The 26542-nt window shown below is 39.3% G+C and overlaps 1 protein-coding gene across 1 annotated transcript in view; it reads right to left on the bottom strand.

Annotated features, from left to right (window-relative positions):
- The window catches only part of LOC148141889 (phosphatidylinositol-3,5-bisphosphate 3-phosphatase MTMR4-like), a 60783-nt gene extending 34474 nt beyond the window's left edge, over nucleotides 1-26309 (bottom strand). The window contains exons 1-7 of the mRNA XM_087977119.1: nucleotides 26196-26309; nucleotides 17454-17570; nucleotides 16298-16330; nucleotides 14378-14460; nucleotides 10606-10772; nucleotides 10224-10320; nucleotides 2573-2686 (exon numbers count right to left, since the gene is read on the bottom strand). Coding sequence (XP_087833245.1) covers nucleotides 2573-2686; nucleotides 10224-10320; nucleotides 10606-10772; nucleotides 14378-14460; nucleotides 16298-16330; nucleotides 17454-17570; nucleotides 26196-26309 — 725 coding nt within the window. The remainder of the gene's footprint in view (nucleotides 1-2572; nucleotides 2687-10223; nucleotides 10321-10605; nucleotides 10773-14377; nucleotides 14461-16297; nucleotides 16331-17453; nucleotides 17571-26195) is intronic.
- Nucleotides 26310-26542: the final 233 nt, after the last annotated feature.

The raw sequence follows: 26542 nt of genomic DNA, 5'->3' as shown, positions 1-26542 counted from the left end.
AATTAAACAATGTCAGTTTATTCTTCTTTAACAGTCTTTTAGAACGAGCATACCCTTCAACCACCAAAAACTATTTCTCTTTACATTGTTTACATATTACACACTTAACCACATTGATAACACTTTTTTAATTTCCATATAATTTTCAATAAGGTCACTAGTCAGGGCTCAGCAGCACAAATATGCATTATTTTTGTTCATTCTCACTCAGAAAGACTAAGGTCATGCGTGGTGTAGAAGTGTGGCGATTAGGATGTAGAGTTGGGATGCTTGAATCTGTTAAGCTCAATACTAAATTAAGCAATGCTTTTACTCCATGGATAAAGATGGATTAGGGTTAGGGTTTGAGATGCATTGAACAGGCTGTGTGCACTGGGTTATTGTACATGTTCAGTATTTTCTATGCTTTCTGGGTCCTGCTCTTAGAATATATTTAAAAACAATAGGTTTTATCATCTTTTCTCAAACATAAGAGAGATAAAACTGAACACTAAGCATCATAGCACGTTATTGAAGTTCATTTCCAATACTGATGTGTTTAAACAAACTTTGGGCATTTTACAAGCAGCTAAAAAGGATTCTACAAGGTCTACGTCAGGTTGTTGCAAAAGGTGTTTTTAACTATGTGCCTTTCTCATGATTTATTTCACAACTTGTTAGCCATTAGATTAAAATATGAACATTTTTATTTACAAGTTATTAATTTAGTTTATGGACCTTGGTACTTGAACCATTATAGAAAGGTTGTAATTCAGCAAGAGCGGTAAAATAGACTCCTTTCCAGGAATTTATCTTGGCAGGCAGAAACAAACATAGGACTGAATCTTACACTTGTTTGAACAAGTGTCAAATTGCAGGGTTTCTTTGAGAATTTGTCATAGTGAGGCCTACTGACTTCTCTCATCCTATTTTGCAAAAGTCACTTCCTTACTTTCTAACCATGACGCTATGACATCTTTCACGGTCTATTCCCACCTCAACTTCCTGTGAGGAGTTCCAAGAACAACTTGCCTTTCAGAAGATATAAGACCATAAGACATAGGAGTGGAAGTAAGGCCATTCGGCCCATCGAGTCCACTCCGCCATTCAATCATGGCTGATGGGCATTTCAACTCCACTTACCCGCATTCTCCCCATAGCCCTTAATTCCTTGTGACATCAAGAATTTATAAGACCATAAGGATTTACCATATCAGGATTTACCACACCTCTTGCGCCCACCATCATCTTTCAAAGCTTGTTGCACACTCAGACAAACACTGTCTGTCTGGAGTGGTCTTACATTGTTTCTGACATTTGTCTAGGACATCGCATAAAGGGGGAAATTATGGTCCTGCTTTGTGAGCAGGGTCATGGAGGTCATGGATGGGGTGGTGCCAAATTGGAACTTGCTCTTCCCCAGAACTAGCAGTAGAAGCATCAGCACAAAACTGAGTCAGCCTGATCCAAATATCAGAGTTAAAACAGTCTCAGCTATCTAAAGGAATGAAGAGCACTGCAAAAATATCAATGTCCTTCTTCACTCCTCCTGTGCAGATGCCACCATCTTCTGTCCAATAGCTCATTCTATTTCTGCTACTGAACCCCGCTACATCAAGGCATATTTTCACTATTGCCTGTAGCATGACCCCCACTCGCTCTCATCAACCCCAACCATTTGCTCTGCATGCTTTTTGCACTGCCTACTCACTCATTCAGAACAGTTCTACACTTGTACTTCTACACTTTCATAGCCCTTAATACCTGTTGTGTTTCATTCCAGGAGGAAACAGACCACAATGAGGCATGTGTTGCAGGTGCCAGTGCTACACTGGGGTGGACAAAGTTAAAAAACATATACCACCAGGTTAAAATCCAACAGGTCTATTTGGAAGCACTAGCTTTCGAGGTGCTGCCTCTTTCAGCTGTCATTCTTTATAAGCATCATCTCTTGACTCTGCCGGCCCCAACAGGTCTGGGCTAATATTACAGGCTGTTCTTGACTTACTTGAGAAACTGACTCAAAATTAAATCAACTGTTCATATTTTGATTTAACAAGTCAGGCAAATAAATTTAAAAACTATGATAATAGGACAGAATAATACTGTAAACTTTGCAGTATTTGAGGTATATAATATCTGCCAGTTTATCAAGAGTGCCACTTCTTAAAGTGCTGGTTAAATCGTAGTTTGTTGTAATAGTATTCATAACTCAGACATTTGTACATTGGGGACTGCATGCAGTCTTTTCTTAAAAAAAAGATACTGAGGGAGAAATGTTATCACAATACTTGGAGAGCTCATTACTCTTCATATAGATAGATTAAACAGTTGGCTTAAATGTATTCTAGAACCTTCAACTTCTAAACAAACTCTTAAATTTTATTAGTGACTTGTAAGGTCCATAAGTAAGGCAGTTGTCAGTTTTGTTATTTAATTATCTTTTGGAGACTGTCAACAAATGGAACTCATTAACAACATGATGTAGGAAACTGAAAATCCAACTAATTCGGTCATTTTGGAATATAAATGCATTCAAACGGAGTTCTTTACAGCTAAGAAAGAAGTCATAATTAACATTTAAGAAGTTCACCTGTAAACGACTACAGGAATCCTTTTCCAAGATCTGAAGGTCCCTACACTTTCCAATTCTTTATCCGTGATCCACACTGGAACTAACAGTTTTTGGGGATAACTAGCACACAACCTGCAAATTGAATACAACAAGGAATTAGGTGGGTTTGTTTCAACACGGCCTTATGCTTGAAATATAGACAATAAATGATCAATCTGAAGACACAAAACAAATTTATAATTGAGTTCCAACACTTGTTAAACCACACTGCAGTTTGGTCCACAACATTGCAAATGAAACAGTGAGCACTGTGTCTATGCATTACATCCACCATAATTCCAGAGTAAATGTTTACGTAATGTTCCCCACATTATATTTTTAGCATTCCATATGTACACTACACCGTACGAACTTTGGGACTTCAGTTCCCCTGCATAAATGTCATCTTTATAGATATTAGTTCTAATCTTCCATGTTTTCATGAGACCACACAAACATTACTTACAGTATACATATACACTAGAATTCCAGCGTGAAATGGTTCCAGGTAACACTGCACAAACTTATCAGTCCCCACAATCCAGACCTGGGTCCAACGTGTAAAGAGTGTGCAATAGAAGCAGTGGCTCCCAGTATACCTATCATATCAACTGAGGTTTTAGAGGTTGGGTATATGAATAGGATGAGCTAAAGGGATATGGGCCAAATGCTGGCAAATGGGACTAGATGAATTTAGGATATCTAGTTGACATGAATGAGTTGGACTGAAGCATTTGATTCCATGCTGTAGAGCTCTATGACTCTAACATAAGCTACTTAACTGGACTTATTAAGTCTACAATATTTTCAGAGAAAGGTCATGTCATTCAGTTTGCACTGTAAATGGTGTTGAACACAGACAGAGAGAATGTGCCACAGGGAGAAACAGCCACTGCCCCCCTCTTTTTCTAATTTTGAAAGCTGAAGTCCCACTGAATCCCACAAAGAAGAGATCAGATCTAAGCTCCGCAGTTCTGATACGTCCGGTTGCAAATGCTGGGGAGCCACTAAACAACCAACAGGTGGTGGAGGCTTCACAAGAATCCTCATTGATAAAGGAGCCCAGCACATCAATGCAAAATATGGCTGACACATTTCATCCATCCTAAGCCAGAAGTGCTGAGTGGCTGACCTGTTCTACCATCCTCCTAAGGACTGCAATATCACAAGTGCCAGTCTTCAACCTATCTAACTCAGTCCACATTGAGAAACAGCTGAAGCCACTGGATACTGCAAAGGCCAAGTTTGACAATATATGGAGGTCTTGCACTCCAGAATTAGCCATACCCCTAGCCAAGAGTACAGCAACTAAATTGGCATCTACTCAACAAGGTGAAAAAAGTGAAAACCTGCCTAGATATGTCCTATGCACAAAAAGAGGGACAAATCTATCCAGTCAAAACAGTCCTATCAACTGTCTCTTGATGAACACTGCTTGCAAATGAGTAATCCACTCACTGAGGTCCATTTTGGTTTCTACCAGGGCCACAGGGCTCCTGACCTCAATATATGCTTGGTCCAAACATGGACAAAAGAGCTGAACTCCAGATGTGAGGTAAGGGCAATTGCCCTTGACATTACAGCAACATTTGGCCTAGTGAGATTTCAAGGAACCTTAACAAAACTACAGCAATAGGCATCAGGAAAACTCTCCACTGGTTGGAATCATACCGACACAAAGATGATGGTTATTATGAGGTCAGTCATCTTAGCAGTGGAACATCTCTGCAAGAGTTCCTTAGGGTAACATCCAAGATGCAATCATCTTCAGCTGCTACATTAATGATCTTCCTTCTGTCAAAAGGTCAGTGCGATCCTTCACTGATAATTGTACAACATTAGCACCATTCATGACTTCTCAGATACTGAAGCAATCCATGTCCATATGCAACAAGACCCTGGGCAATTAGCCCTGCCGTCTGGACAAGTGGCAAGTAATATTTCTGGATAGAGCAGAGCAGAATACATGCAGTAAAGGCATTTCTATTTAAGGGCTGATGTAAAGTTAGCAATGATGAAACTAGCTCTTGGGAAATGAAAAGTACCGATGGGTTGGTCTGGCCCTTCATTGTCATGTTTCACCCTGAGATTTTCTGCTTTGCTCTCTATTTAATTACAGGAATACAATATTCCAATACATCACCATCTACTGCCACACAACCTTTCTAATTTCTCAATTCAGAGAACTTGCATCACAAAAGAAAAAGAAATTTTGGAAAGCATTTTGGAAAGGCAAATCAGGGCAGGACTTACACACTTAATAGTAAGGTCCTGGGAGTGTTGCTGAACAAAGAGACCTTTGAGTGCAGGTTCATAGTTCCTTGAAAGTGGAGTCGTGGGTAGATAGGAGAGTAAAGATATTTCCTTTATTCGTCAGAGCATTAAGTACAAGAGTTGGGAGGTCAGGGGAGCCAGTCGACTTGGTATATTTGGACTTTAGGAAAGCGTTTGACACAGTCCTGCATAAGAGATTATTGTGCGAGATTAAAGCATATGAGATTTGGGGGGTTTGTGTATTGAGTGGATAGAAAACTTGATGGCAGAGAGGATACAAAGAGTAGGAATTAATGGGTCTTTTTCAAACGGGTCAGCAGTAACTAGTGGGGTGCCACAGGCATCAGTGCAGAGATGCCAACTATTTACAATATATGTTAATGAGTTGGGTGAGGGAACAAAATGTAACATCTCAAAGTTTGCATCGGATTACCCAGTTGAATGGGAGGCTGAACTATGATAACGATGCAGGGATCCTTCAGCACGACTTGGACAGGTTAGGTAATTGGGCAAATCAATGGAAGTTGCAGTATAATCTGGATAACTGAGGTTACTCACTTTGGAAGCAAAAACAAGACAGATTACTACCTGAATGGCTGCAACTTGGGAGAGGGGAGAGTGCAGCGAGACTCAGGTGTCCTTGTGCACCAGTCGCTGAAGGTCAGCATGCAGGTGCAGCCAGTGGTAAAGAAGGCAAATGGTATGTGGGTCTTCATTGTGAGAGGTTCGAGTGCAGGAGCAGGGATGCATTGTTGCAGTTCGACAGGGCCTTGGTGACGCCACATCTAGAATATTGCGTGCAGTCTTGATCTCCTTTTCTGAGGAAGGATGCTCATGCTCCCAAGAGAGGACAATAAAGGTTTACCAGGCTGATTCCAGGGATGGCCAATTGACATAGGAAGACTAGGTTAGGATTGTTTTCATTCGAGTTCAGATAGATGAGGGCAGTGATCTCAGAGACTTATAAAATTCTAACAGGAGCAGCCAGTGTAGATGCAGGGTGGATGTTCCCAATGACATGTGCCCAGAACCAGGGGTCATAGTCTGAGGATTCAGGGTGGACCATTTAGGATGGAGATGAGGAGACATTTCTTCACCCGAACAGCGGTGAGCCTGTGGAATTCATTACCACAGGAATTAGTTGATGCCAAAACATTGAATGAATTCCAGAGTGGCTAGATAGCACTCGGAGTAAATGGGATCAAAAAGTTATGAGTGGAAGGCAGAATTAGGCTATTCAGTTGAGCGATCAGCTATGTCTGGGATGAATGGTGGAGCAGGCTCGAAAGGCCAAATGGCTATCTCCTACTCCTATCTTCTATGCTTCCACCTTCTTGAATAAACAGATTATATTTGCTGTTTGCTCAGCAGTCTCTTTTAATTGAATCTTTCCAGAACAAAGTTGGGAAAATTAACAGTGTACCTGCTACCTTATTGGTCAACTCTTATAAGACACAATGATGAAGCCTCAAGACTTGTAACATTTACCAGCTAGTTTCCCTAGTGTTATAAATTCATGCAAGTTCATCTCTTTCTTCAACCTCGTTATTTACAGGAATGGGAAATGTTTTTATATTCTCTATTGTTAAAATAGAAGCAAAGTATTGATTCATTGCATCTGCTATTTATCTTCCTTCTATTAACTCCTTATTCTTAACTTAAGGACTAACACTTAATTTACTTACTCTTTTTCCTTTTACGTATATATTAAAACTCTGAATTTTCTTCAAAAACATTTCTAGCTAGCTTTCTCTCATGCTCCAATTTATTTGCCCTGATCCACTTCCTAGTTACTCCCTGCTGTTGCTTATTATAGACTATAAGGTGCAACAATGCTATCAAATTAACACAAGTGTGGGCAATTTGTGTTGATTTCAGCAGCACCTAGCCACATCTGTATGATGCCTGACAAGATGGGCATGGTACCATCTAATCTTTCTAGTCTTCCAATTACAACAAATTAGGAGTAAGAAATAGATTTTACTGCATGTTTTCAAGCAGTGATCGTCAGAAAAGAACAGGACCACTGTGCATAGACACCACACAACTCAAATGCCAAAGCATTGTAAAAATACAATTATAGACAAGATCAGGACAATCAGAAATATTGTAGTCAGAACAAGGGCACACAATACAGATACTATACAAAGGGTAGTTCACTGTTTAAAAAAAGCTGCAAAGCCAGAGATTTCAGGGCAGGGAAAAGAGAAAATCATTGCACAGATATTGAATTGCTATAGGAAAACAGGACAGATCAGACCACTTTCCAAGATTACTGTGATAAAGTATCAGGGTATGGCATATGAATATTATTCATCCAGGGAAATGAGAAGTCACTGTATGCATTTGACAGCGCTATAATATTTAGTCACAAATTAAGTTACAATCAATACAAAATTAGGTAAGTTAGATTAACATTTCTTTGACATGACTACTTCTGAAGGTGCTACAGTATCCACTTTCACATCTGTAGAGTATTTATGAAATAGGCATACTTTTACAGCCATACAGAAGGCACACATAATTCTACTTTTACAGATGTAGATCAGCCATGCACCCCAAAATCCACTGTACCCCTTCACAGGAACACTGATCCTTGCTTCAGCTACTGTGTTCATTTCATCTTTCCTGATGTATTTTTGCCTTCTTTAATGCTACTTAATGTAAAACTTTATAAATTGGATCTATCCTTGAATATATTTCCATTTGTCCAGATTAAAGCATTGGCAATTGTTGCTGTGTGTGAAATGGCAATCAGAAGGAATTACTGCAAAGCTATCTAAATGTTGTCACTTGATCCAAGTTTTGGGATTTACTGGCCAATGAGTAACATTGTTGCTAATCTTATGAGGCCTTCTGTCTTTTTCAGCTTCGAAACACAAGTTCAGTGACCTATGGCAACTGCATTGGCTTGGCTGGTATTTCAGGAATATGTACATGTAATACCACCAGTGCACAAGGGCACATTGAAATGTGCATGCTGTTGCAGAATCTTCTCTTGTGAGAGTGTGCTATGCTCTGACTTTGGAAAGCAGAGAACTTCTTTAAAGACTTGTTTGTCAAATTAAGAAACACATGCAGAGCATTCTTTACAATTCTCTCATGACTGTATTTAGGGAAATCCCAATTGTAAAAAGCAGATAACACGAATGTGTTCACCAAATGAATATTTAGTAACGTGGTAAAGTGGTCTTGCTGTCCTTCAGAGAGATTTTGTGAATGCCATGCGTTCAAAGACCAATTTCAAACATGCACTTAAAAATCATGCATCCAAAAGTATGAAAATTATATAGTGCCAACCTAATTTGGATAAGGTACAAGCAAATGTAGGTCTTATGCATTACTTTAAGAATGGATAGACTTGCAGGATTTCAATGGAGGAAAGATAAACCCTGTATAGGGTAACACGTACAAGATGCATAGAGGAAAAGTTCAGCAGGGATGAGGTGATAAAGATGGAAGCTAGGTAAATTATAAATAAGATTTATTCAGGTGGTGGTGGTGGACAAGAAAAGGTTGGTATTTTAAAGTAAGCCTTCAAGAACCCGTAAGAATCTTTTTAAGAACAAAGACAGTAAGTGAGAAAAAAGGAATATACACTAGACAAGAGATGCACAAGAAGTGTTCAGACTTGAGTTTTCAAGGAATTGAATCATGGTTTAAAGGTTGGGAGTCAAATTGAATGCATTATTGGAGAATTTTATAACTGTTTATTGGGGAATTTTGGAATTACTTTACATTATGGCCTATGATCAAATTAACTTAATTTCACATGAAGACGGTCAAAAATAGTCACTATAATGTGGCTTTAAACAAAACAATGTGTATACCAGTCATCTCAAAATTGGCTCATCTTACATAAATTAGTTTAATCAAGGCAGCGTTTGTTGACACCTTCAACTCTCTCTCTCCCCCCACCCTCTTTACAGGTCTCTCATGCTTGCCTCGGCCCCAAACCTTCTTCCTGGGTCTCGAATCTCCACTTCCCTCTTCCCATCCTTTCCTAGGTCCTGATCTCTCCCTTTCTCCCATACCCAGAACTGTTTGTGGATGCCTGTGCAATTTAAAGTAGTGCATATCGTGATGATGTCAGCGAATGCGGTCTTTAATTAACAGAGATCAACCACCAGCTTTCACTAATACACCCAAGATGCAAAAATAGCTAAGAGTTTAAGCACAGCAGCAGTCTCAGCTCCCCTTGCAATGTAAATGCCATTGTTCTCACACCTAATGAGAATGGCTCCTCAATCTAACATTCAGTTTTGATTCACAACTCAGCATAAATATTGACCTGAATACAGGGATAAGTGCCATGTGGGAGAAGTGGCACTGGATTCTCTACATCAACCTGAGAACCCAGCCAGGGTATTGGTTTAATTTCTCATTAAAAAGACAAGAATAGTATTCCTTTAAGCCTGCTCTCCCAGTCAGTGAGATCATTTAGACAATGCAATGGTTCCTCAGGACCAGGCTGAAATATTAACCTTGACTTCTGTGCTAGACATTCTGGAGTTGGCTTTGAACTCAACATTTTTACATATAAAATGCGACTAAAGCAAGGCAAGTTAAAAAAAAAGGTCAGGACAGAGATTTACGTTAGATAGTCAAGGTTAAGGTAACAGAGAACAAGTTGCTATTCTAAACAGAATTAGAATACCTAGCAGGAATAGGTTAAAATCATTTTGGGGTCAGGTAAAAGGGTGAGAATTGAAGGAAATGGAAAAGCAAACAATTAAGTGAGAACGGTTTGGAGACCATGCATGCTGTCAGAGTGACAAGCTCATGAATATGGTAGTGTATAAGGCTAATCATGAAAAACGGGTCAGAGTCACTCAGCCAGGGTTCAGTGAAGCTCCAAATGACCTTCAATACAAAGGTCATGAATGAGATGCATCTTATTATTGTGCTTGTGCAGAGATTTTTCAGGATGATGTGGAAGGCGAGGTAGATAGCTCATTGGGTGTGTTAATAAGGGGAAGCACACCAGGGACCTCAGCATGCAACAAAAAGGGAATTGATGTAATGCACCTGTATTTGCTCTGTTATCTCTGCTGACCCAGCCTATATCCTGGCCTCTGGGGCTGTTTTTTGTTTCCTCAAAATCTTCATTTTGTTATAAGCCATCTTTTACAATGGAGCAGTGGTAGTGTTCCTACCTCTGGACCAGAAAACCCATGTTCAAGTACCATGTGCTTCAGAGGTGCCATAACATCCCTGAGCAGGTAAATTTAAAAAAATCCTGGCCTCAACTGTTCAGGTCTGTCACATGTTAATCAGAGTGTATCAGCCATGTCATGTAGCAGCCCCCAAGTATTCAACTTCATTTCTCGATCTTTACCTATTAGAATTAACTCACTTGTAATTGCTGTTCACCTCACTGACTCTCCAGACATTTTGTAGATCAAAACGCATTCTTTCTACTTCCATTTCGAAGCGGTGACAAACATGATCGCCTAAAGAAATACAAGAACTAACAGTCAGGTTTAATTATAAAACAAAACAGCTACCTAATATTAAAGCTTTATTTCAACATTTTCTATTTGTTCCTGATTTTCTTAATTATCTAGGACAGTAGTAGGTGTGAAATCACACAACCCACCCAATTTGATAAAGGTGCTACCAGAGACAGAAGAATGATTCTCAGATGGCAAATCAAGAATTGCCAAACTCAAAAACTGTTCACCAATCTATGGAACAGACTTACACAGTCAAGTGATTACTATTAGCTCTCTACTCACCAGGACGACAGAGATGCACATGCTGATCTTCCTCATCAGCACAGATTCCCAGACACCAAGCATGATATGCAAAGGCAAACAAATCCTCCAGTCTTGTTGGTTGGGCAATCACTTTATTTAATCTCTTTAGCCATTCTTGACATTGCTTAAATGTAGAAAAATGACACCTGTGGAACAGAAAGACTTCAGCAAATACAGCACAGCCAAAGACAAAATTCACAAATGCATACGAATAGCCAAGTGCGTAAATATTGTTATTCAAACCTCTATGTTAGACACTCAAATATTCAGGATTAACTTTGAAAAACAAACCAAAACATAACTTTAATGAGACATTAACATTCAGTCTTAAATTAATTGAATACAAAATATAAGCACCACTTTTAGAACTTATTGTCTATAAATGTAAGGGTGTTATGCTGAAAGTCAGCTTGCAACCCATCAACCCATTTTCCACCCATTTAGTAGTACTAAATATTGGTTTTATCGGGTACATTCTACTGCACACCAGTATACCTTATAGAATTGTACAAGATGAAACACATCATAATGAATAGTGCAAAAGTATGATAAGTTCTTGAGCCTCAAAGGCAAGATTGCTATGACCCTTAAGAACAGTACGTGTCCCTCTGCATGAGCTATAAACTCAGCCTTACATGACTGTAACAACCTGGGTCTGCTGGCTGGTATGGGTTGATGGCTACTGTGGCACAAGAGCCTAAAAGGAATCAATCCATATCGTTAATTCGCACAAGACAGGTGAGCAGAAAAGGTACCATGCAAACAAAGGAACCATTCTGATGACAGCCAGCCAAGCGAGCTCATCTGATCTAAAGTCCATCACTACAGTTGAATAAATTATCAGTCAAGGATGGAGGTTTTAGAAGGTGATCAAAAGCTAGGTAAATGAATGGGAATGAATGTAAGGAAAGGAAAAAGGAAAGGAAAAAGGAAAGGAAAAAGGAAAGGAAAAAGGAAAGGAAAAAGGAAAGGAAAGGAAAAAGGAAAGGAAAAAGGAAAGGAAAGGAAAAAGGAAAGGAAAAAGGAAAGGAAAAAGGAAAGGAAAAAGGAAAAGGTACAGATGTTAAGAAAACAATGCCAGAGCATACAGTCTTCTTAGGTCAAGCTACAACCACCAATGTGGTGGAAGAACAAAGGATAAACAAAATGCTAGGATTGCAGGAATACAACTCAGAAGACAGTTACAGAAAGAGGAATCAGAAAAATGCCAGCAAAACAAGGAGGATGTGCAATGGAATTTGGTATGAGACCGGTATCGGTACAGGCAGTTTGAATGAATGGTGAATAGATAGAAAGCTGGACAGAGGAGTGTCAGAATAAGAGGTAGAACATTGAAGACAGAAAGGAGGTGGAATTTCTTCTCTCAGAGAGCAGTGAATCTGTGAAATTCTCCACTCTAGAGTGCTAAGGAAACTCAATAATTGAGCATGATCCAGTCAGAAAGTGATCAATTTCTGGTCATAAATTACATTTAGTGATTTGGGGGAAGTGCAAAAAGGTGGCACTGAGGTAAATGATCAATCATGGTCTAATTGAATGGAAGAGCAGGTGCAATGGACTGAATGGTCTACTTATGTTCCTATAAGAGGAGTGTAATATTACAATATTGAGGTATGGTAAGCATAGAAATGGATAATGCTACGAAAAAGAGGAGATGGTGTCAAAAGCACATCTCTGGGTCAAATAGGATTGTGCCTCCTTAATTCAAAGTCAATTAAGTTACCTAACACTAACTTTTATGCACAAAATTTCAACTTTACTGTGTTGCTTATGTTTTTATTTAAAATTGTTGGATCAGTTCTTTTTAACAGCATAAAAACTGAACGCAGTTTACTGCAAGGTTAAAGATGCGCGTTAAATATGTTTCCCAAGTTGTTCAACCATGCTCCAAGGAAACCCTTGGAATCAAAGCTTTCCACTTCCTACACAATGTCAATAAGCAAAGTCAAAAGACAAAAGACGACGTTCTGGATTCAAGGACTACAATAGTATGTAAAGACCTGAATGGTTTCAAAATCATCCATCACCCAGGCATTAAAGCAGCCTCTGGAATGTCACAACAAGGCAACAGAGCTTTCACAGACCACACAAATATTACAATATTTTGTCCATGGAGCTAATGCATTTGTTGCTATATAAATATATTTGAGGAAAGGAAGACAGCAAACTTCTCACTGCTGAGTGAAACTGACAATGGAGAGCTAAGACTGAAGGATGCAAGACTCACTTTGGTCCCCGTTTCACTATCTCATTCTTTTTATATTTTAAAATATCGGGGATCCAAAGCACAACTTATCAAGAAAGTTCATCACCACTTGTAAAAGGGTTGAGAATGAGACACTACACAGATTTAAAGTAATTAGTACAAGAAACAAATAACAAAAGTGGTTCAGGTGTGGAATACACTGCCGGAGTGTATTGTGAAGGCAAATTGATTCAAGGTATTCAGGATTATGGAGACATGACAGGAGAATGACAGGAGAATGGCATTAGGTGAGATGATGTTTTGGAGAGCTGGTACAGAACTAACAGACCAAATGGTCTCCTGCACTGGCACGATCAGGATTCTGAAATCCAAGAATAGCATCACCTGATTAACAGAAACCCAAATAATTGTGATATAGTGAATATGATTGTGTTTATTTAAATAATGAGAGTTTCAAAGATTTATTGCCTGCATCTGTGCTCTCTCTCTCTCTTGCTGGTTACTGCCAGGCAGGAAAACTTCAGGCCTCCTGTTCAGTGCTCAGGATGTAAAATGTATCTGAATTCAAATTAAACTCCAGTTACTGTCATCGTTTTGGGAATTAAGCCAAGAGCACAACAGAAAGCAAGGAATAGTGAAAATCTAATTCAGGAAAAATGCTGGGTTTTTTTTTTACACAATGTTCATACACTATTATTTGCCTCAAAGTTACTTAAAAAGCATGAAATGCCGGGCTGAACTGGTAAGGCATGTTAAATGTTGTTGATTAATCGGTGCACACTTTAATTTAAAGATAAGCATATGATAAATAGAATCTCCAGAACAATTCAATCGAGAAAGAGATTTAAAGCGACAGAGTCATGAATGCCTGATCTTCTACTTCATAAAGTAAAAGATATCTCTTCCCAGTAAAGAAAAAAAAAATTCTTACAGCACTGAAAGAAACCAGGCTGCGGCACACTATTTCTTTTGCTTAATCAATATGCATCTCATTGTCGGTTACCTATAATAATATCAAATAGGAAAGCTCTAAAAATGTAGGCATTTACCCAACATAACAAAGCTTTCTGCTTTGAAGAACTGTTTTTGGATAAGCAATCTACATGAAATCCAAATCAACGAATGAGAGCTTTTAGGCATGAGCTGAGCACAGTCCTTACCCAAGCGTATTCTCCTGGTATGTCTACATACATCAAAACATTCAAGTATACATGAATTACACACCTCTTCTCCGCAATCCCATTTCTATCTGCTGTACCATGTTTACACCACAACAGCATCTCAGCCAAGTGATATATCTGACTGAAAACCATTAGTATACACCAGTACTGGTTTCATTGAGCATGCTCAGGACTGTATTGCTGGGGGCTTGAATTTGTATAGGCATGGTTACAGAGAGGATACATTATGTATCTTTGTGTCAAGAATTCTACCAGTAAAGTGCCTTGTAAAGGTCTAATGCGCTGGAGACGATAGTTGATGACCACTTTCAATGCTCTGGCACTGTTGTTTGTATTCCATATCAATTAATGCGGTACAACATACCTGACAACCTTGGAATCTTTGCATACAATGTGAATTTGAAACATGTCACGACTCTCAACAGCTTCAATAAGCCGTATCGGTACCTGTAGCAAGACACATGTACATCATTTATCAGATAAACCAATAACCAACCCTTCTGAGAAATATTATTTTTAATTGCAGTCTTAAACAGTAATAATGTATACTACAGTAACCATTATTGCATTTACACAGCTTTCACTCAAACAGGCTGGACTAATTTGCATAGCCTGGCAATATATTAAGTTGACTGGATCTCATGACAGTGAAAAGTGAACACTCCATGCAGTGCTGACAATGATATTACCTCATTTATGACAGCAATGATTGAATGAAAATAAGCTACAATTCAGATCCTGTTTGTCAGTATTATTGGAATGTTTCTAAATTCAACATGTTTAAGTGTGAAAAACAGAAATCGCTTGAGAGACTCAGCAAGTCTGACAGCATCCATGGAGATAAAGCTCTCTCTCCATAGGTGCTGCCAGCCTTGCTGAGTTTCTCCAGCAATTTCTAATTTTGTTTCAGCGTTTCAGCATCTGCAGTTCTTAGTTTTACTTTATATTTTAAGAATCCACATTTTGAGATTTGCAAATTCCCGATTCCTTTTCCCATCACCATAAATGGACATTCAATCGACAATTACAACCACCAAACTGCTTGCTGAGCAGAGTTCTTCAATTTATTGCAGAGTTGCTGGAGGTGTGGTAACTCCCTTAGCCTTTAATTAACATTCTGTTGCTTTAACAAAGATGAAACAGCTTTGTGTTGGAACAGGGAAGGGAACTGTCACAAGTTAAATATATTAAGTTACAAATTCTGCAAAATAATTCAGGCAGACTGCAATAATAAGAACACAAGTGTCAGCTCTGGCAGACGCCACATTAGCCATTTCAGTCAGATCGAGATTCACTCAGCAAACTTGTTACATCTGAAACATAAAAACTTGAGTTCATATTGGAACCTTTTCCAAATCAGAGCTGTGCCCAGGGAACAGACTCGGCATTACAAGACTTTCTGCACAAGGCCCAGCCAACTTAACACTGCAACAGCATGTAATAAAATCAGAACATGCACAAACATGTCTGACAAAAGTCTTCTTCAAAATTCTAACCTATGCATTTGAAATGTTGAAGGTATTTCCAACATTTTTATTTTTACTGTAATCTCTGGAGGAATTGATTTATTTCCCTCACAATATATTTAACAATGGCACTTCGAGGGCTGACAAAACTGTGTCAACTTTTGTGACTGACACTTAAGCACGAAATTGACCCATGTTCCAAATATCAGTATTTTAAGAAACAGCACTGAAGCCAAGCACCAATGAGTGAATGAATGTGCTGCAGCACAGGGATTCATGCAGGTTAGGTTAATTCAAGCTGCTCTACATTTTTCGATTTTCTATGAATGTTTGGCAATAAAACATGATTGTCACTCTAGCATCCCAATGATCCACATTACCAAAAGCTTTGATCAATAGCTCTAGGCACACACAGGGATTAAATCATTCCATATGGCTACATATTCTGAAAACTACATAGGATTATCAGCAGACTGCTTGATTGGTGCTAATCTGACAGTACACAAGAACATAAGGGAGTGAAGATGTGAAAGGAAACTACTAGAGGCACCGAGTTCTTGTTGGTATATTTACTGAGACAGTATCCACATGACATGTCTTTCTTATGTCCACATGAAGGTAAGGATAAAGATGAGCACACCTGAAGCTTCTTTAAGTTGTGTTGGCTACACTTTATTCCTGTCTACGTACTTGGCGACACAGGATTGCAGTGGAACTTTAAAGCCTACATCTTTGACCAGGACTGTTCACATAAACTGTGTTGGATAAACTGTTGTATGCGTAACCAGAAGGGAAGTACACACACACACAGTACTTACTGAGATGTCACTGTCCACACCCTGCAGAAACGTCTAAAGCAGAACAAAAGGAAAGAGAAGGGGAAAATGAAATCAAAATAATAGATGAAAGAAAGGCAGGAACCTTATACATGGAATACACTTGTTGTGTACTAATGTTAAGATACAGCTGGCAACACACAATCTAAGAAGAACTAGAGCAAACTAAACCAGAGCATATCAACCAGTATCCACTCATGATCTTACGTGTGCCAGAGTGCTTTACAACTTATTTAATATTTTTAAAACGTGGTCACTGTTTTGATGCAGGAAACATGATAGCCAATGTGCACATAGCAAACTCAAAATCAGGATTTAACAAAAGATCGGTTCTGTATTAAGTCTTAACTGAGGGATAAATATTGATTAGGATACAAGAACCCTTCTGTTTTTCTTCCAGTGAAATGCCATCTTCTACTTCAGACAGTTAAACATCTTGCCCAAAAGGTAACACCTCAGATTATGCATCATTTACTTTACCTTTATAATTCTTCATTACCTCCACTCTAGCCCTCTCTGAAAATCATCTCACCTAAGAGACCATTTTCATGCTGTCTCAACAATTCCCACTAAACAACTCACAACCCAATTTCCCTTCTAAAATTTCCCTTCATAATAAAACGAAGAACTGTGGATGCTGAAGATCTGACACAAAAACAGAAATTGCTGGAAAAATTCAGCAAGTCTGGCAGCATCTGTCGAGAGAAAGTAAATTTAACGTCATGAGTCTAGTGACCTTTCTTCAGAACTGTGGCAATACCACAGATCAACTTATTAGACATGTTACTAAACTGTAATTTAGTCTAAAGGAAATTATAAGTTTGGTTCAATTTCATATTTGAATTAGACCATTTCAATTATTCATTCATGAAATGCCTTTCCTCAACCCTGCTTCCTCTCTATCCCTTCACCTTTCAGGAAGTGGTTGCATTTATAAATGCTCAATAAGGGAGGACTGATCCTTTTTTAATTAAAAAAAAGTGAATGAACAGAGGGCATAACTGGAAATAAAACTAACAGCTCAATTTGATAGCAAGTGCTAGCATTTCTTTTGGATCATTTAAAATTTTAGCACCCATCAACATACTTTCTGACCAAGTTATGGCAGATTCATGAGAGTGTCCAAAAAAAAACTTACATTGATTAAAGAATCTTGGTATTTAATGTGAAGTCTGTAATTCGAGATAGCAATTACAGCGTCATCTGCACGGCCCAAGTATTCCACACCTTCTCCTTGGAGGACTGGAAAAGGCACCTGTAAAGAATACCATGAGGAAAGTGAAACTTCACAAGTCATTCACAGTACAACGTACACAAACATAAAACTAGACCAGTGCAGGAGTATAACCGATTTGCTTACATAAACTAACGAACTCGACCTTCTATAACATTCCACAGGACTACTTCTCTGCCCAAATTTGTTTCTCCCTGCGTGCCCCAACTGTTTCCAATGGAAGCTTAAATATTCAGTAATCACATATTGGCAATTAATGCAAACAATAATTGTATGGCAGCACAGTAGTTAGCACTGCTGCCTCACAGCGCGAGGGGCCCAGGTTTGTTTCCAGCCTCGGGCGACTGGCTGTGTGCAGTTTGCACATTCTCCACGTCTGCATGGGTTTCCTCCGGGTGCTCTGGTTTCCTCCCACAGTCCAAAGATGAGGTCAGGTGGATTGGCCATGCTAAATTGTCCATGGGTCTGGGTGGGTTACTCTTCCGAATGTCGGTGTGGACTTGGTCTGTTTCCATACTGTAGGGAATCTAATCTAATCTAATCCAATCCCACATTTAGATAAGTAAATGAATAAGAAATGTTTGGAGGGATACGGGCCAAGCTCAGGCAGGTGGGATTAGTCTAGTTTGGGATTATGACCGGCCTGGACTGGTTGGACTGAATGTTTTGTTTCTGTGCTGTATAACTCTATAACTATGTAGTGGTAGTGGTTTGCTGGTGGTGCAGGGACAGAATTAACGCCATACTGTCACAAATGTAGCCAAATCAGGACTTTGCCTCCTGATAAATCGAATGCTCTGAAAGCACTAACTTCAATTATTTGGATGATCAGTACTTTGATTCATAAAGTTTCCATTACAGCTAAATTTAACATAGAAGATCACTTGTTGATTTTTCACTCACTCATTCAATTAGAACAAAATATCTTAATTACATTATTCTATATCGAGTCATACAGCATGAAACCAGACACTTTGGTCCAACCAGTCCATGCTGAACATAATCCCAAACTAAACTAGTCCAACCTCCATATCATTCCAAACTATTCCTATTCACATATCTATCAGACTGTCTTTTAAATATTGTAATTGCACCCGCATCCACTTCTTCAGAATGTTCATTCCACACATCAACCACCATGTCTAAAAAATCTTCCCTTCATGCCTTTTTAAAATCTCTCTCCTCTCACTTGTGTCCCCGGTCTTGAAATCCCCCATTCTAGGAAAAAGACAACTCTATCTATTCCTCTCATTATCTTAAAAACTTTTTTCAGGTCATTTATAAAACGCTCCAGTGAAATAAATCCCAGCCTATCCAGTCTTTCTTTATAACTCAAGCCTTCCATATCTAGCAATATCCTAGTAAATCTCTTCTGATACCCTTACTGGACACAGTATTCCAGAACAGGCCTCACCAATATCCTGTACAACCGCAGCATGACTTCCCAACTCCGAATATTAAAGGATTTTCACACAGAGGGTGGTATCGGTATGGAATGAGCTGCCAGAGGAAGTGGTGGAGGTTGCTACAATTGCAACATTTAAGAGGCATTTGGATGGGTGTTTGATTAGGAAGGGTTTGGAGGGATATGGGCCGGTTGCTGGCAGGTGGGACTAGATTGGGTTGGGATATCTGGTTGGCATGGACGAGTTGGACCAAGGCGTCTGTTTCCATGCTGTACATCTCTTTGACTCTATGACTGAGCAATAAAGGCAAACATGCCAAATGTCTTTGAACTATATGTGACACAAACTTCAAAACATTATGTATTGGCACACTTGGTTCCACAGTTCTAAAACACTACCGGAGGCCCTGTCATTCAGTGTAAAATCCCTATCCTTGTTTGTTGTACCAAAATGCAATACTTCGCATTTGTCCAGATTGAACTCTATCTGCCATTTTTCAACCCACTGACCGATTTGATCAAAATCCCTTTGTAATCTTAGAAAACCTTCTTCATTGTCTATGGTGCCAGCAATTTTGGTGTTGTCTGCAAACTTACTAACATGCCTTCTATATTGTCATCCAAATTGTTCATATAAATGACAAACGAGGACCCAGAATTGATCCCTGTGGAACACCACTGATCACTGGCCTCTAATTCAAAAAACAACTTCTACTCCTTTATAACTTCCAACTTTACTCTATGTCTTCTGTTCCCTAATCTTCCTTGACTCGTTATCTGACGAGCAGTGCTCCAAAAGGTTTTACTTTCAAATAAACCTGTTGGACTACAGCCTGGCATTGAGAGATTTTTAATTTTGTCCACCAAAGTCCAACATCTGCACCACCACATCATGCATCAATAGGGTCAAGGAGTTCTTTCTGTATTGCAGCAATCTTGTACAGTAACAACCAAGTAAGTTGTTGGAAATGTTGCTGATATTCATCATCATCATAATTGGGATAAACATGATCAAGTTCACAGTGAGGACCTTTATCATTTTTGCAGTACAATCTGCATGGAAAAATGGACCTTCAGAATTTTTGAAAAATCTTTTATCTAAGATACATTTCAAATGAGTTTTCCACAGATCTTTACCAGCACCTGTGCCACAGTTCAATAACTTAATGCCAACAGTGAGAGAACCGTTCAGAGTTTCCTTCACGAGCTGTGTCAGATTTTAAAAGAATATGCAATAGTTTAACCACAATTTAATGGATTGTAGATGTTACGATCAAGTCAATCTTTCCACATCCACAGGATATTTTTAAAGGGCTTTCCAGCCAATTCAATTCTTTTGAAGTGTGAACACTGTTGTTGTATTAGCAAATGTGGCAACTAAAGTCTGGAAAACATGGTTCCACAAGAATAAGGTATCAATAGGTCTTCTCAATTGATCCCATTGAATAAAGCCAATCAGAATCTTAATGACCAGATATATTTATAACATCAGCTCTGGAGCCCTCTTGTGGCATAATGATAATACTGCTACCTCTGAGCAAGCAAAGTATCATTTTGGTAGGTTCAGGTTCCATTTGCTCCAGAAGTGTATAATAACATCTCTAAAACATTGATTAGAAAATGTACAGGGGCCCCTTGTGACACAGTGGTAGTGCACATACTAGTGGTACACAAGGCCCAGGTTCAGGTCCTACCCACTCCAGAGGTCAAAACGTCATACAGATGTACAGCACGGAAACACACCCTTCGATCCAACTTGCCAATGTCAAGCAGATATCCTAAATTAATCTAGTCACATTTGCCAGCACTTGGCCCATATCCCTCTAAACTCTTTTTATTCACGTACCCATCCAGATGCCTTTTAAATGTTGCAATTGTACCAGCCTCCACCCACTTCCTCTGGCAGCTCATTCTATACACGCACCACCTTTTGCGTGAAAACTTTGCCCCTTAGGTCCCTTTTAAATTGTTTCTCTCTCACCCCAAACCTCTGTCCTCTCGTTCTGGACTCTCCCAACCCAGGGGAAAGACCTTATCTATTTACCCTATCCATGCTCCTCATAATTTTCTAAATCTCTCTAAGGTCACCTCTCAGCCTCCGACACTCCAGGGAAAAGAGCCACAGCTTACTCAGCTTCGTCCAACCCTGGCAAGGTCCTTGTAAATCTTTTCTGAACCCTATCCTTCTGATAGGAGGGAGGCACACAATATTCCAGAAGTGGCCTAACCAATGCTCTGTATAACCACCACATGATCTCTCAACTAGGTGAAGAGGGGCTTTTGCCCGAAACGTCGATTTTCCTGCTCCCCGGATGCTTCTGACCTGCTGTGCTTTTCCAGCACCACTCTATTCTATGATCTCCCAACACCTACACTCAATGCTCTGACCAACAGAGGAAAGCATACGAAATGCCTTCTACACTATCATATTTACCTGCAATTCCACTTTCAAGGAACTACAAACCTGCACTCCAAATGTTCAGCAACACTTCAGTACTTTTCCATTTAGTATACAAGTTCTTTCTTGATTTGCCTTTCCAAATGCAGTACCGTACACTTATCTAAATTAAACTCCAACTGTCACTCCTCTGCCCATTGGCTCATCTAATTAAGATTCTGTTGTTCTGAGGTAACCTTCTTCGCTGTCCACTACACCTCCAATTTTGGTGTCATCTGCAAACTTACTAACTATACCTCCTATGTTCACATCCAAATCATTTATATAAATGATGAAAAGCAGTGAACCCAGCACCAATCCTTGTTGCACACCACTAGTCACAGGCCTTCAGTATGACAAGCAACCTTCCACCACCAACTTGTCTTCTACTTTTGAGCCAGTTCAGTATCTAAATGGCTGGTGCTCCCTGTATTCCACGTGATCTAACCTTGCTAACCAGTCTACCGTAAGGAACCTTGTTGTACGTCTTACTGAAGTCCATATAGATCACATCCACTGCTCTTCCCTCATCAATCCTCTTTGTTACTTCTTCAAAAAACTCAAACAAGTTAGTGAAACATGATTTCCCATGCATAGCGCCATGGTAACTATCCTCAATCGGTCCTTACCTTTCCAAAGACATAGAAATCCTGTCCCTCAGGATTCCCTCCACCACCGATTTTAGGCTCACCAGTCTATAGTTCCCTGGCTTTTTGTTATGACCTTTCTTAAATAGTAGCACCACATTAACTAACTTGCAGTCTTCTGATACCTCACCTGTGACTATCGATGATCCAAATATGTCAGCAAGGAGCCCAACAATCACTTCCCTAGTTTCCCACAGATATCTCGGATACACCGGAGTGTGATAACATCTCTGAATAGGTTGATTAGAAAACATCTATAACACCACCTCTTCTGGTGTAGTGGTAGTGTCCCCATCTCTGAGGTAGAAGGCTGAGGTTCAAGTCCCATCTGCTCCATGAGTGTGTAATACCTGAACAGACTGTCTTTTGTAGATCTCTGTGGGAGCTTTTGTGGCACTTCTGTGCCCCTAGCTCTGAGCCAGGAGGCCCAGGCTCAAGTCCCACCTACTTCAGAGGTGGGTCATAAAATCCCTGAACAGATTGATTAAAAACACCACCAGTTCTGTGTATTTAACAGAGACTTGTTTTATTTCTGTGGCTTATCATCAATCATATCCATCTAATTTAAATCAACATACATCACGTCTGTAGAAGTTGCTCTCATACAGCATGGACCCTATGAACTCAAATTACCCCTTCCAGTGCTGTAAATTACCAATTGTTCAACACTGTTGTTTCTTGCTCTGACAGATTTTGACTAAAATATTCCTTCCTAAAATAGCAAGACAATACTGCTTTATGCATGTTTATGGCAGAGCTACCAGTACAACAAACTGATAAACACACTAATCACTTTGAGAGCTCTCTGGAGCAAATCTTATTCTAACATTTCTTATAACCCTTTGATCTGCATGTTCTTGTTTGCAATGATCTTCCTGGACTGATCGCAAAACAAAGCTTTTCACTGTACTTAGGTACATGTGATTACAATAAATCAAATCAAATCACTTTACATGGCAAACTCTCAGTAACGTGTACTATTTATTACAAGAAAATGGATTCTAGCTACTGGTAAACAATTATGAACTGTCAACAAACTTACTAGTTAAAACACTAATTTCTTTATAAAACTTCTCCAATGCAGGCACATGCACACACAGGAAAAAAAAAGTGTCATGATTGGGAGAAAGATTGGGAAGACAGTCCAATGGTCCCTGTTCAAAAGGTCTGCTCAGTGATCCTTTTGCCTTTTTAGAACTGGCTGCTCCTTGATCTTCCCACTCCAGATACTTTAACTTGCTTAAAAGGTACAAGGGAGTTCGCTCACACCTACATCTCTGAACTATTAGTTAAAAGTCAAAGATTACAGCAACTGAAGAGAAGAAATAAATGGACTTTCTTCAGGGTCAAGCTATTCTTGGTACAGATAAAGGATGGCACTTAGCTTTCTTGAGGTCTGATGGCTTCTAGGAGAAAGTGAGGACTGCAGATGCTAGAGATCAGAGCTGAAAATGTGTTGCTGGAAAAGCGCAGCAGGTCAGGCAGCATCCAAGGAACAGGAGAATCCTTGGATGCTGCCTGACCTGCTGCGCTTTTCCAGCAACACATTTTCAGGTCTGATGGCTTCTGCCCATGAACTGATCAGTTACCTGGGAGTTATTCACACAGTTGTTGACAGGCAGAAGGCCTTTGTTATTGATAACAGGTTGCCATTAAACCAGGCCAATTAGCTACCTGCTACTAGCTAAATGTCTATTCCTATCCCTTGGCTCCAGCTCATGTGCAATTAGACTTGCTCACTGCTTGAGCAAACTGCAGCTCAACAGCACTTAGGTTGTTGTCAAACAATTTGTTTTGGGAAGTTTAAACATCTTTTACACAATCCTTGGTTTAAAAAAAAACAGTCCTTTTCTCATTTCAGTCCACAATCAGAACCATAAAAATTAAAACTTAGTCCTTTACAGTCAAAAATCATAAACTTAAAAAGTGAAAACTAGTCCTCAGTGATTTTATGACAAATACACTCAATTTTGATTCCTAAAACATCAACAGAAAATATCTTTGAATTGGAGGCTGTTTGCCCAGTGTTGTATCAGCTGTTTAGTAAGGACAGACATACTTACATTTAGATAAGTTTCCAAGATCTCAAAAAAACTCCAAAGCAGTTTACAGTCAATGAGTTATTTTTAAAATGTTATCACTGCTATAACATAGCAGTGTTCAGCCTTCATTCAAGCCTTGCCTGCTAGGACTCTCTCTTCATTTGTGTTCTCCCTTGTTGCCAAAGATGCCAAAAAACCTAATAAACAGATGTACGTTGATATCTCCCCCAATGCTGAGGCAATGTCAAGAAAGCTGCTTTCTCTCAATAATAATGTGGCAGAAACATCTATACTTTTAATTTCAAGTTGTTGAAAGTGCAATGCAATTTTGTTTTCTGCTGTAGCTGGCCAAAAGTGGTAAAATTTTATTAATATAGTCAAAAACTTAATTGATTAGAATAGGATTGAGAGGAATGCCACATTATCCTGCAATTCAATAGTATGTCCATCAAAGTGCTTTGAAGATCTGATCACCCTAAGGTTAAGACAGTTTCATTCATACCATTCCTTTAGTAGTTGGTTGAGAACTTAAAGTTCCACAAAGGGGAACTTAACAACATGATCTATTTCTTTTTAAAAAAGAAATACTTCTTTTACAATTGGCAAGATCCCAGATCCAACTTACTAAAATTTAATTTAACCTAATTATTAGCACAAATTAATTGGAGTTTACATTTTAAATTGTAAATTACAGGGTGGGGGATCCAAAACTAGAGGACATAGTTTTAAGAGAAAATATAAAAGGGACCTAAGGTGCAATTTTTCATGCAGAGGGTGGTGCATGGATGGAATAAGCTGGCAGAGGAAGTGGTGGAGGCTGGTACAATTACAACATTTGAAAAGCATCTGGATGGGTACACCAATAGGAAGGGTTGAGGGAGATATGGGCCAAATGCTGGCAAATTGGATTAGATTAGGTTATGATATCTGGTCGGCATAGATGAGTTGGACTGAAGAGACTATTTCTGTGCTGAACATCTCTACGACTGTAACTGGAGAAGGGCAGATACTCTGACCTCTGCAGTGAAACTTGAATGTGGGACATTAAAGCAAAGAACATGGAAAGCTGTATTTTAATTCCACCTCTCCCAGTGAGACTCTCAGCTGTTGCTCTCTATTACACAAGACAGTTTTGGATTTCAGAGTGATTATGCAAAATGCACTATGGCTGTTGCACATGCATAGCCAGTGATGTCACCCAACTGCTATAGGAAGCATCTGCACACACAATGATGACAACACAGGTTTGTGTGCAGTGACATCAGCAGGCATGCTCCTATCAGAAAGGCAGGGTAGTGAAGTGGAAGTTGGTTCTTCAGGGGGGCAGGGCAAAGAATGGGGGTGGGTCTGCCTGGCCTCTCCCGCCACTGCCTCATCATCTGCCATGTACCAAGTAGGGCTCCTCTCCTGATTATTTACACTTCAGTCACTTCCGTGCTGTCAGTTCATTTCCGAAATTAAGGCCACTGTTTGCGCTACCTGGTGGGAACATTCACAATAAACACGACCTTCACAACAAGAAAAAACTCCACACTTACAAGTGCTTGCTTTCTGGGAAGAAGCTAATTGACAGTTATTGTGAAAATTAACAATTCACACATCAAGAGGGCATCTTCACATTCATTTAATAGATTAAACATTGTGCTAAACTCAAGTGCATTTAACATGTAAATGCAGAATGCTGCAAATTGGTCAGCAATGTGGCAATTCATAATTCAGAGACATTCACTTTCCCACCAATTTGTATTTAACAATAGTATGTTCCTCAACCACCAGAACACTTGAACAAAATCCAGACCTCATGCATCATCCTGCTGACATGACTGAAAAATCCTAGTTGAGGATTTAAAAAATTGAATTAGTGTTGTGACGCTAATCAACACCTTTAACCTATCACATAGATGATCCAGCTTTATTGCAAGGAGAGAGCAAACATAGCCGAGTCCTGCAATGTACATAAAGCACCCACCTGGTTGGTGGGGGGAGGGAATCAATATTTAGGGCTGATTGGGTTCCAATCCAGGATAAAGTTTAATTGACACACAATCCACCTTAAATACCTTAAACAGTGACATGTAGTGCCTACCATCTACAAGATGCACTATAATAACTCACCAAGACTCCTGCTACAGGATGTTTCAATTCAATAACCTCGATCACCCAGAAGAACATTGGCTGCAGAAGCATAGGAGCCTGCAAGTTCTCTTCTGTATTTGGAATTTTCACCATTCCTTCACTGTCCCTGGATCAAAGTCTTGATACCTGCTTCCTAATAGCTCTACCGACAGGCCCACCATATGGTGCAGCAGTTCAGGAAGGGAACTTTCCTTCAAGAACAATTAAGAATAAATAATAAAATATACTGACTGGACTTACATCCCATGAACAATGACATAAAAGCAACCACTGTTCTTGATTAGTAGTCTATATCATGCTCTGAGACTAGAGTTTAAATTCCACCA

Source organism: Chiloscyllium plagiosum, unplaced genomic scaffold (genome assembly GCF_037043375.1).
Source record: "Chiloscyllium plagiosum isolate Xiang-an unplaced genomic scaffold, Cpla_swu_hap1 HiC_scaffold_31, whole genome shotgun sequence".
NCBI classification, from domain to species: domain Eukaryota; kingdom Metazoa; phylum Chordata; class Chondrichthyes; order Orectolobiformes; family Hemiscylliidae; genus Chiloscyllium; species Chiloscyllium plagiosum.
The sequence above is the reverse complement of the archived record's forward strand: the minus strand, read 5'-3'. Positions and strand labels throughout refer to the sequence as shown.